At 46.6% G+C, this 11,470-nt stretch overlaps 1 protein-coding gene across 1 annotated transcript in view; it reads left to right on the top strand.

Moving 5' to 3' along the window:
* Positions 1-10,404: 10,404 nt before the first annotated feature.
* LOC104499163 (collagen alpha-1(VIII) chain-like) overlaps positions 10,405-11,470 on the top strand; it is a gene marked incomplete at both ends in the record, with an annotated part of 2,520 nt that continues 1,454 nt past the window's right edge. Inside the window, one exon of the mRNA XM_010142632.1 lies at positions 10,405-10,720. Within this exon, the coding sequence (XP_010140934.1) occupies positions 10,405-10,720 (316 nt within the window). The remainder of the gene's footprint in view (positions 10,721-11,470) is intronic.

The following is an 11,470-nucleotide window of genomic DNA, read 5'->3' as shown; positions in this document are numbered from 1 at the left end:
GCGAAGCCAAGCCATGATGATGGAGATCACTGTAAAGCACTTAAATTTAACCACTATACATGCAGTGCTGAAAGAGGAGGGAAATACAGTTCTAAACTTCAGAGATGTCTCTGCTTCATCACTGAGGCTAAAACTCACCTCTTTCCAAACAGCCTGTCCTCCTGCTTGCCTCAGACACCTGATAGTTGCCAGGAGCTCTTGCCTCCCCAAATGCATAGCACCAGCCGGACCCTGGGGGTAATGGAGACACACACCTGCCTTTCACAGAATTCGGCTGGGCTCTATCCATGCAGGACATAGTGCAGCTTTTTTCCCCCAAAGTGAAGATACAGTGACAGTGGCTGTGGCGTGGCAGGATGTGACACCACAGTAGGTGGCCCACGGGCCATGCAATAGAAGTCAGACCTGAAGTGGTGCCAGCAACTGGAATGGCACTTGCTACAGCCTCAGGATCAAGAAGTGTACAAGAGCAGTTCGTGGCCACTTTTACTTTGTCTGCTCAAGTTTGGCACCAAGCATAGCTTAGCCAGTCTGAAAAGTCAAGCCTACACAAATGTTACATCTGCAGACACCTGTACTGCTTTACATAATGCTTAATCTAATAAAAAGACAGATAACCTTCCCTGTGACATCTGTAACCATCAGTCATTGTCATTAACAAGAGCAGTTTTATAACCAGGATTTTCCTTTCTGTCGCCATTTCTTGAGAAGCATTTAAGAAAAATATGAACTCGCAAACCTACTCGTGTCTTTCGGATGAATCGAGATCTACTAATTCATGCAATCCCTCCCTCTAAGCAGTCTTCACAGACACATGAAAGAAAACCCTGAACCATGCTCTATTAGAATGAAGTATCTATAGCCTGAGTGGATCTTTTGCGTCTCTTTAGGACTCGTCATACCTCCACAAAGAATATATCTTTTTTTCCTGCTTTTTCTACAATACTTTGATTAATCAAATGAGGAACTAAGAGTTCTCTGAGCAGTAAAACTGGTAGATATCCTTCAGAATAAGGCTTTCTGCCACTTGCAAATATTTGGGTGAAGATTCAGGATACATTTGATTGTATTAATTGCCACAGAAAGAGATAGTCTTCCTTCACTTTCATCTACTCCTCTACATCTGATAAGATGGAGCGTTTCACTGATTAACCTGCTTAACACTAAACTTTGCAGATTATTCACTTGTTATTTAAGAGCCAGTTGCTAGCACGTGGCTTGTTCACAAAGCTGTAGCTGGCTGAACCAAGAGGCAGCGAAATGGAAACTTCTTACACTTTTACCAGTGAGTATAATTCGTAGCAGCACTGCTAGAGGCACTGCTTTGAATTAAAATAATAAAATGCCGTGATACACTTCGCAAACCATTGTACCATAATAACAGGCAAACAATTGTACCATGAAAATCAGGGAGGCTTCTACTGCACGCAACCAGCACAACCTGTCTCCGGATAGATAAGGCTAAGAGTGATGAGTGACAGCTAAGAAGAGAGCTTTCCAAAGAAACTGTAGTTCCCTGTCCACACTGTTTTGCAACCAGTGATCACCATGGTTAGTTCATTATCAACATCTCAAGGTTCAGCCTACTGGATCCAGCACTTCAGCGTGAAGCACATCTCTGGTTGTTTGTCTTTCCATTTATTAAGGGGTGGGGGGCTGGCGGTAGATGTGAAGCATTTTTGCCAAAACAATCCCCAAATTAACAATGCCCCCAGGAGATGGCCAGTTGACTATAAAGCATTTCCATGTAAACCAGTCTCGTTGCACACAGCAAACATGGGGAGCTCCTTCTGCAGCACCCTGTGGCACCACCACTTTGGAGAAGGAGCCCTCAGTTCATTCCCACATTGAACAAACGGTCTGTGCTTGGATGCATTGGCTGCCAGTCCCAGGCTCCACGCCAGGAGGGCGATTATATGCTGATAAGCAGGGAGGCAGCTCTACGCTTTGATCATTTTGTGTGTTCCGCATTATCAGGTTTGGGTTTACGTGCCTCGCACAGCTGATCATTGAATGGGGAACTAGTGGCAGTCACTTAAGTGTCCCCATCAAAGCCGCCTGCCACCAAGACTGTAGGCAAACTGCCCAGAAGAGAGCATTAGACAGAGGATTCAAGTGCATGCTGTATGGCAGAGAACAGGAAAATGTATTCAAAGGCAGGTATTTACTAAATCCTACCTATAATTAATTCTAATCCCATAATTAAAGTCGCATGCTTTTCTGCAAACATTCCCCCATGTTGGTCCTTCCTCCCCACCCCAAGGTTAGGCACTGATTTGTGCAAACACGTACGCGCCACCACGCAAGAGAGCTGCATCCCTGAGGGCTGTGGTCACCCACCCAGCGATGCGCAGCTTGCTGATCCTTGTCACGGCTCCCTGCCATCTGTCTGCAAGTAGCTTTCAGGCATTTTCCAGCAAACAGCTTCTGGGCCAGATCCTCAAAGATGCAGAAGAGACCAACTTCCCTGGAAACCAATTACTAGTGCCAGGCATCTGAAGACCATTGTAAATTATGAGCTTTGTATTTGTGTTGAGTCTGCAGAGCCCTGTGCCTGGGAGTCAGGGGTTGCAGAGATGCCAATCTAATCGTGCCCAGATTTGCAGAGAGAGATGGAGATGCCTATCTGAGCGCCCGTAGGTAGGCTTGCAGCAGACTGGGCATGGGGAGAAGACTAAAAGCAGCATAATTAGGTCTGCATGGGCTAATTTCGCCTTCTCATCATGGCTGCTTCCAGTCCCAGGATGAGTGTTTTCACATATATGCACACATAAATACTTACATGCAGACAACTATTTTCATGTATATTAGATACAGACGCTCATGCAAATAAACAGTTTGGAAGCAAGACAGAGGGGAAGCCCAAGGGTGCCATTTTCATACAGAGCTGGGTGACCATCCAGAGTGAGCACAGGCATGAATGTATTTACAAAAAGATTGGAGCAGAGGCAGTTGTTTTGTGTTTGGATATGGATTTGCCAATAGATAAACAGAGATGTCCCATCAGGCATTGCATGAAAAGATCATAAAATTACCACTGAAGCCGGTGGTAATTATTATCAGTTTTTAAGATGAAGCCATTCATTTAGATATTTTCACACTTCTCTAAAAAAGCAACTCTAGGCACCATTTTGAATTTGGAAAAAACCAGAAGCAGGCTTCTGCAACATGTTGAATATTCCTGCAGGTTAGGAATATTAGCTGCAGGTTTATGCGTGTGTGCATTTTAAAATGTTTATTATGAAAATCCGTGTTATGACTGTCTTAGATTTAGTAAATACCACATGATAATCAGACACAGTTGTTAGACCTTGAGCAAAATATGATTTAATTTATTTTTAACATACTGAACAATAACTGATTCTTGGTAATCTAAACTGAACACAGACACTCAACACTACTTTGTTTCCTTGGAGGGGACAGTGAAAAGGAGGGAGGGGAAAAAAAAATAATAAACCTGATCTCTGTGGGAGAGTTTCACAAGAGGCAAGAAGGCAGGATTACATTTACCATAAATCCTGCTTTCCTCCCTACTGAATGCGCAGGCCCCTATGGACCCTTTAGCAAGGTAAACCCTTCACCTGCTCAAGAAACAGGTATCGACTTCAATAGAGTTGTAGGCACTGTTAAGAATAAAGTGGTGCAGGACCCCAAACCTGCTTGGGCTGAAGTCACACACAAGGCAGCTGTCTCCTGCCAGCAGCACAGCTAAGCCCTAGCACAGGGGCTGTGCTCTCCCATATCATACTCTTGCTCTTTACTACTGAAAATAAGATTAAAACAGCATAGCTAGTCTTAATTTGTGTTATGAAACTGGTTAGCTCTCAGAGGAAATTTGTGCCAAGCTGCATTTGGTTGCCTTCACTTCCTGTTTTTATGTGGAGTATGACTGAACCTTCAAAAAGGAATCCCCCAAACTGAGTAGAATTGGTTTGATTGCAAATGCGAAAACATCTGTCCAAGTGATATAAAACCTTGTTTGGCACAGAAAGGCGGAGGAATGCGTTCTATTCAAGTGGTAATGTGTCTGTTAAATCACACCTTAAGCTCTGAGCAAATACAAAATTATTTGGCAAGCAGAAGGTGGTTGGTTTTTCCTGCCCCTGAAAATGTGAGTTCCCACTAAAATTCAGTCTCCATGCAGTACAGGGTATCCCCAGATCCATTCAGAAAGTACTTACTGACTGACAAGTTAGTCCTCAAAGGAGTTTAATCACCCAGAGATTAATTTTAGCTGAGATTAAGGTTTGAAATAGTGTCTTTGAAAACTGTGGACAGCAATGTGCTGGGAAGATCACTGCTCAAGTCACGTACACATCACAGCGTTGCTGCTGAGAACAACCACCAGCTTTTCACATCTAAAGACATGCCCCACTGGAAGTCACCCGAACTATTCACTGCTGCCGAGCAGCTACTGGAACCAAGGCCTTGATAGCTGCTCTTTTCATCTTGTGCTAAAATTCCTTAGAAGAAAGGTAGCTGGCTACCAGAATTAGTTTACAAATGCAAAAAATATTTTACATGACCAGTGATTGATCTAATGCTTCCCGGTGGTGGGGACCTAAACAAAAATATGTGTAGGGGTGGATGTGTGCACATGCTTGCACGTATAACCCAGCGGTTTAAGGGAACCGTGTTGTACAAAACGGGAACAGTTTAGGTTGTTACCAAAGTAACACTAAAAATGAAAACAGGAACAAAATAACAAGGTTATTGCCTTGTGAAGACTTTCTTCTCTTAGAAGCTCTTCTTTGATTCTGCATGAGCTGCCACATACCTCTGCCTGTGAGCTGGGGGACAGCCAAGGAACTCCCCACAGAGGAAGACTGTGCTTCTAGCCCAGCAGCTCTCTGCAACGCAGTGATATTACTCCTTATGCATAGCAACATGTTACTTGTCATTTCCATTGTGTTATGCTGTCCCTGCATGTCTCTTTATGACAAAGAGAGTCTTCAGTGAGGTTTATAATGGTCCCACAAATTGGATGCTCCTGACCCCAAGAGCAGAGCCATCCCTGGATACACCGTTGTAGATACTTGGTAATAAGATCAGTTGTCAAGGTTACTCCAAAAGTAGCCGTGTTCCTAACCTCTTTTGATCTTGAGTGAAAAACATCCTAGACAATTTTGCTTTTTAGCATCAAATATGTTTAGCAGAGCTGTTCTGGGCACAAAATCTCCAGAGTCACTAGGATTTTTATTCTGCGAGTTTTGCAGCAGTCATTTTCCATGTGGAAAGCTGAGTGCTAGCAAGTCCGTCCCCTCAGTGCATTGGGGAACGGGTCTGTGCAGCTTTAGGCAAGCCCCTGTGGAAAGGACCCCAGGGCAGAGGAGTTCAGGTCACTGAGATCTAACTCATGGGTTATGTCTTTTTGGAAAATACAGCAGATGAAAAGCAACACATGGTAAATTAAGCCCGTAGGGCTAGTCTCTGGGCACGTATCTTAGAGATTCTGAAATATGGGTAAATTTCAGTTAACCCCAAAATTAGTTCCAGAGGTATCACTCCCCTGCAAGAAGTGATAAATCAAGGTCTGGCTTCCACCCTTTGCAAGACCACCTATGATTTCAATCCCCACATGGACAGGCATCATTCTTTCCATACATTCTTTACACAATTAGGCTAAACCAGCCATTATTTCTTCACACCAATTTGAGAATTACAACTGCTCGTACATTTTGTTTTGTCTTCAGTTTCTACTGACAAACCCAAATAGCCGGAGGAAGGTCCTTTTTAGTTTTCTCAGGAGAGCAGCTCTACCAAAGAGATCGTTGAGAAATGTTCTCACTTGAGCTTTGCCCATAAAAACGTGTTTTTCCAGGGACTCTCTCTCACCCACAGAGCCAACCACTCATGTTCGCACACAAGCAGCTGAACACTGTGGTCTAGGGTAACGTTCCTTCACCCTCAAATGGCTTGACCCACCCTAGGTAAAGCAAAATGTTTATTGTGTCTTAATCTGAATGAGCGGTACAAAATGATGCATCACACACTAGCTTCTCCGTCTTCCTTCAGACTTTCAAACAGCTGAGGTAAAACCGTTGTTTTCTCCAAGCCTGTGCCTTCTCTAAAGGTGTACGCATGCACTGATTTACCTGCCATAAATACGCAGGCACGTTCCCATTGCTTTCTGACAGAAACCCAGGAAAAACCCATTCCAAAGTCAGCTTATTGCTCTGCTGACAGACACCTTTGCAAACACGTCCGATCACATTACATGAACATGTTTGGAGATGATCCCTAAATTGCTGGTATTTGGGTGAAGGGTGTGGGAAGTCTTACACTTTGGCTGCATCTTCAGCACAGATTTTTCTCCTCCTCTCTCTGGTATTTTCCTTAAGTCCTGTCACCACTAGGAAGATCTCCCTTTGCTGTTCACTCTGTCCAATCTTTAGGACCTATGTGCTGCTTTTAAAAAACAAGACCAAGATTTTCCATAGCTTTTAAGCTTTTTTAAAGATGCTAATGGTGGTTTCCTAGTGAGGTCTTCAAACAATGAGAGCTGGATGCTCAGGCATTCAGAAACAAACTGCAGGGCAGAAAAAAAGGACCTTCAACTTCTCTCAGTACATATAAAACTTTATAGAAAAGTTGAGTAGGGCGATAGGGGCAATGAGCTGAAACACTGGAGGACCATCCCAGGCAGCCCTTGTGCTTCAGAGCAGGCTTGCCTTAAAGTGGTGGTATCTGATAGTGATAATCCGGCTGAACCCACTGCCAGGAGGCAGTGAGCAGTAGCAGTCACACACGATTCTACCACATTTCTCATCAAGTCTGATTTTGTCTGATGCCTCCTTCCTTTAGGAGCAGGGGGAGAGATGAGCTGTCTGGTTGTTGCCAGACATGGGCCGCTTCTCAGGTACCTGCGGCAGATTCCAAGACCCAGTCAGCTCACAGGATGCCGCCAGGGAGGCTCTGACCTTGTCAGCCAAGTCCCATCTAGCCTGAGGTTGTTCAATAAATAAACCCCTACCTTTCACCTCAGCTACCCACAGGCATCCGTCACAGCCAAAATCAATAGACAAAAAGCAATCTGTCATTTCCAGGCCACACTGCTTTGGTTATGGTGAGTCAAAAAACACTGAAGGAAACCCAGATGTAGTGAGATCACCTCATTTTCTGGAGCCTTCCTATCTCTAGAAGTCTTGCCTGATCTCCCTCAGAGTTTCCACGCGCGCATACAAAAACATCTTGTGTGCTGCGTGGTCACGCCTTTTAAACCGCAGGTGTGTTGCGTGACACTCGGCAGGGCTGAGGGAGCTCGGCACGGCTGAGGGAGCTCGGCACAAGCAGCGGGAGGTTGAGTTCACCCTGAGCTGCGGGCAGGCTGGTGTCTCCCCGCAGGAAATTTTTTTCAATTATTTCAAATAGCTCCCACTCGCACACAAAGCCCATGTTTTGTAATAAAAACAAGAAGAAAAATCACATCCAGAGGAATTTTACCTATTTCCCTCTCCACTTATTCCACTGAAGTTATCTTTTTAAAAAAACAAACCCCCAAAAACTGGCCACCAGAACAACAAGGTAGCCAAGAAGGTAATTTAATAACCTCATTCTTCAAAATCCACCCAGCCCTTCATTCTTGTAGGTTTCAACAACAGTCCTAAATCATTCAATATCTTCTAATGTATTTTTAAAAGGTTTCACTGCATTTCTCTCTTCATACGGGCAATGCTTTTCACTGGGAGAGATGCACAGAATGCTGCAAATTTTCCAGTTGCTGGGAGTTTCCCTGCAGGCTGAGGCAGGCGATACCTTACTCAGCTATAGGGAGCCAAAGCTGCAGCCAGTTACTCGTTATGGTACAGAAAGGAATGGAAAAGCCGACAAATAAAAGATTGGGGATACTCTCCCACCCCCCCTAAAAAAAAAAAAAGGTTGTCCTAGGTCCACCTGCCCAGATGAAGCTGCAGCAGGTTAATAAGTTACCGCATCCCAGCTGAGCCACGGTAACTGATCGCACACAGGCTGTCCTGTGCCGTTGAGCTTTAAGCAGAAATACCACGTCCTAAGGCCCTAATCCTTTAGCTCACAGCAAAGCAGCCAGCTGTGGGATAACAGCCACATTAAACTCACTGGAGACAAAGCATTTGCTGAAACACTTTGCTGAACAATGATGAGTGACTGTGCTTGGGCTTTAGCTACACTTACAAACTCCTGTACATCTTGGCTCTGGTTTTCTTTGCCACATGGCAGCTGGTTACATCCAAGACCTTAAGTTCCCGGCAGAGAAAGTGACTGTAGAAATTCATCTGTGCAGCATATGCTCCATCTAGTGTTTGTTCACCAGTACTTCATTTTCTTTAATTGTTTCGCTCTTAATGCATAGTTCTGTCTTTTCTGTAGATCGTCTGTCTGTTTAGGATCATTATTGAAAATATTAACCTTCTGCTGGTTGTTTTAACAACACAATTTTGATTTAGCCTCCACTTACACCTCAGTAAAGATTAGATCTTATAAAACAAAACGAAGGAGAAATGTTTTAAAAGAGCAGCGAGCCTTTCTCCAGGTGCTTTGCTAATGCAGAGTGACTGGAGAACTCTGAGCAGAACTAAAACATTAAAATTAAATGACACCCAATGTTACCACCTGGTCAATAACCTTCACCACACACAGAGAAGTGAGAGCAGCAGTTTCTCTGGGACGGTCCATACCAGCCCACCCAGTGCTGGGGCCGAGCCATACAACAGGAAGTGAGGAAAATGCGAGTCATGAAGCTGGAGCTGGATGTCTGCAGTGCCACTGACCTGCTCCCTGAGCTCAGCAAGTTTCACAGCTGCCCTACAGCCTGCTCACACTCTCTGCCCACCAGCCACGAGTCCCTCGCAGATGTATTGCAAAGTCCCACCCTCCCAAATTATTTTGAGGCCCATGTTGGAGGCCTGCTGCACTCTGTGCAGTGCTAGAGGAAGCAAGCAGAGCCTTTTGCTGCCCACTCCTCCACAAATACATTCCCTCCCTCCAACACCTACCTCTCATGCTTTCCTCCGGTTCTTGAAGGTGGCCTCACCTGCCCAAAGCCAGGTCTCTGTAGGGCTCCAGTGAGGACACACCTCAGCCCACATCGGGTCACACTGCTCCCGCTGCATGCTGCAGAATCACCCTGCACAGGCGAGCCAGGACTGCAGCCCTGTGAACAGCTGGACTCAGGCAGAAAACAGCCACAGCAGGAAAAGGGACAAAAGCTTCTCCCTGTAAAAGATAACCCCAAGGCACAGGGGGCACAGTGCTAAGCCCCTTTGCCAAAGATCAAGGTGGGGGGAGGTTTGTCCTCTATGTCAAGCCAGGCTGTTAAGGACAGACAGGAAAATAAGGCGGCAGCACAAAGCCCTCACTGCCTCCTCAGGCCACACTTGTCACACCTGGGCTCAGCTGAAAAAAGCAGGACTCACCTACTGGGCTTGGTTATGAGACAATCTCAAAATACTTGGAACACCTGGAGAGTCTCTTGTTACCTCGGGCTGCCTCCAAATTTTCACTCGTTTAGAGAGTTCCCAGTTCCTGATTTGCTGCTCACCTGCTAGCAATGCCCTCGCTGCAGAAAGGAGAGCTGACAGCAGGAGGGACGGGAAGTGCCAAGCTCCTGTTTTGATAAGGAAGAAAAAGAAAGAAAAACCAGCCCTGTTCGGTTGTGTTGGGAGGGCTGGTGCGGTGCTGGGATGGGCTGCCTGGGGAGGGGACAGGGTCTGCAGTGGGGGAAGACCTTCAGAAAATACTTGAACATCCCTGGAGAAAGCTTGGGTTGGTGGATCCTGCCTGGAGGCAGCGATGGCACAGACAGCCCCTAGATGGCCCCGTTCTTCTGGGTGAAGGCTGAGAAGATCCAAGCCCTACTTACAAGAGCTGGCAAGGAGCTGCGATAGAATGGAGAGCCCTGGACTCTGCAGCCATGGGGCACCACCCCAGGCACACTTTTAAGCTGCAGAAACTGCATTTTCATTGCTACGGAAAGCACAGCAGAAGGGGCATCGATAATTTAGCTTCCTTCGGCAGAAATCCCCACGTGCCCCTGCCTGCTCCTGGAGGCTGGAGTTTGCAGCAGAGCTCCACAGACCTTGTGTCACAGCACTGACACAAGGGAGAAAGTGGCAAATTGCAGCTTGGGGATGGGGGGAAGCAGGTCCCCGTATGCAGAAACAGCAGAGGGCACCACCCAGGGTTGAAAACTAAATGCATGTAAGGCCATTTGCTTAAACAGTACTATTTGAGTAAGAGCCTCCAATAAACCACATACAGGCCGGCTGCAGGGTGTCCTCCAGGCCCACACACAAACCAAAGCCAGCCTGCAGAGGCTCAGGTCCAGTTTCTCCAGAAAACGAGAGCCGATCAGCCCGAATGGGAAACACACAATACTAAAAAAAGAACATTCTGTGGCAGCTGTGGGTTTTGTTGTGTTTTTCGCAGGTGATGGCTGTGCTGCTCCTCCCTGTGCAGCTGCTGGCCGTGGCTGTCACCATTTACCTAGCGCTTGTGAGGTCCGCTCAAGGTGGCGTCTACTATGGGATCAAGCAGCTGCCACCCCAGGTGCCCCAGTACCAACCCCTCGGACAACAAATACCTCACATGCCGCTGGGCAAAGAAGGCATCTCAATGCAGCACATGGGCAAGGAGGTGCCTCACATGCAGTACGGGAAGGAGTACCCCCATCTGCCTCAGTACATGAAGGAGGTCCCACAGATGCCTCTGCTCGGCAAGGACATGGCTCCCAAGAAAGAGAAAGGTAGGCTCAGCAAGTCCCTCGCCAACCCCGCATGGTCCCACCTGGTGCCCTGCAGCACTCTTTGCCATGGGGGGACTGAAGATGTGCAGCAGGTCGCTGCAGGCTGGGCACAGCACCCACGTGCCCCAAGGACTGGCCAGGTTGTTACTTGGACGTGGGTGGACGAATTGGGCTCACGTGAGCTGTGAGAGAGCTTGAAATCACCAGAACAAGGCCACAGTCATCCTCCGTCTGTGCAGCAGCACAGCCTCTGAGCAGCCCTACCTGTAACCAGCACCCAGGGCTGACCCCAGGTTTGTCTGGGTGCTTGTTTGAGACAAGGAGAAACCTGGTAATCCCATCTGCCTGCAGGAAACCCTCTGATGGGGTTTCACATGGTGGCACCCACGTAGAGGGGCAGCAGTCTGACCTGGAGGTGCTCCCACTCTCACTGCAGCAACTGGACATGAAATAAGAGCTAAGAGCCCCACAATTTGAATCTATGGGAATATCACAGTTTTGTCCGGATTTGTCCAGACCCTGTGATTTAAGAGGATTGCAGATAAAAACCTACAGCTGCTCTTCTGATTCTGTAGTCCTCTTTCTGTAGCTTATTTATGGGCACAACAGGGGCACTGAAGGCACAGGGCATTACTGCAGAAGTCTGCAGGTACAAGCACTTCCAGTATTCAGTAAATGAAGTTGGGACAGCATTAAGATATTTAAGAAAACAAACAAAAAAGTCCAAAATTCAAAGGGCCACCAGGAATT

Source organism: Buceros rhinoceros, unplaced genomic scaffold (genome assembly GCF_000710305.1).
Source record: "Buceros rhinoceros silvestris isolate BGI_N320 unplaced genomic scaffold, ASM71030v1 scaffold46328, whole genome shotgun sequence".
Lineage (NCBI taxonomy): Eukaryota > Metazoa > Chordata > Aves > Bucerotiformes > Bucerotidae > Buceros > Buceros rhinoceros.
This window is presented reverse-complemented; position numbering and strand designations above follow the sequence as displayed.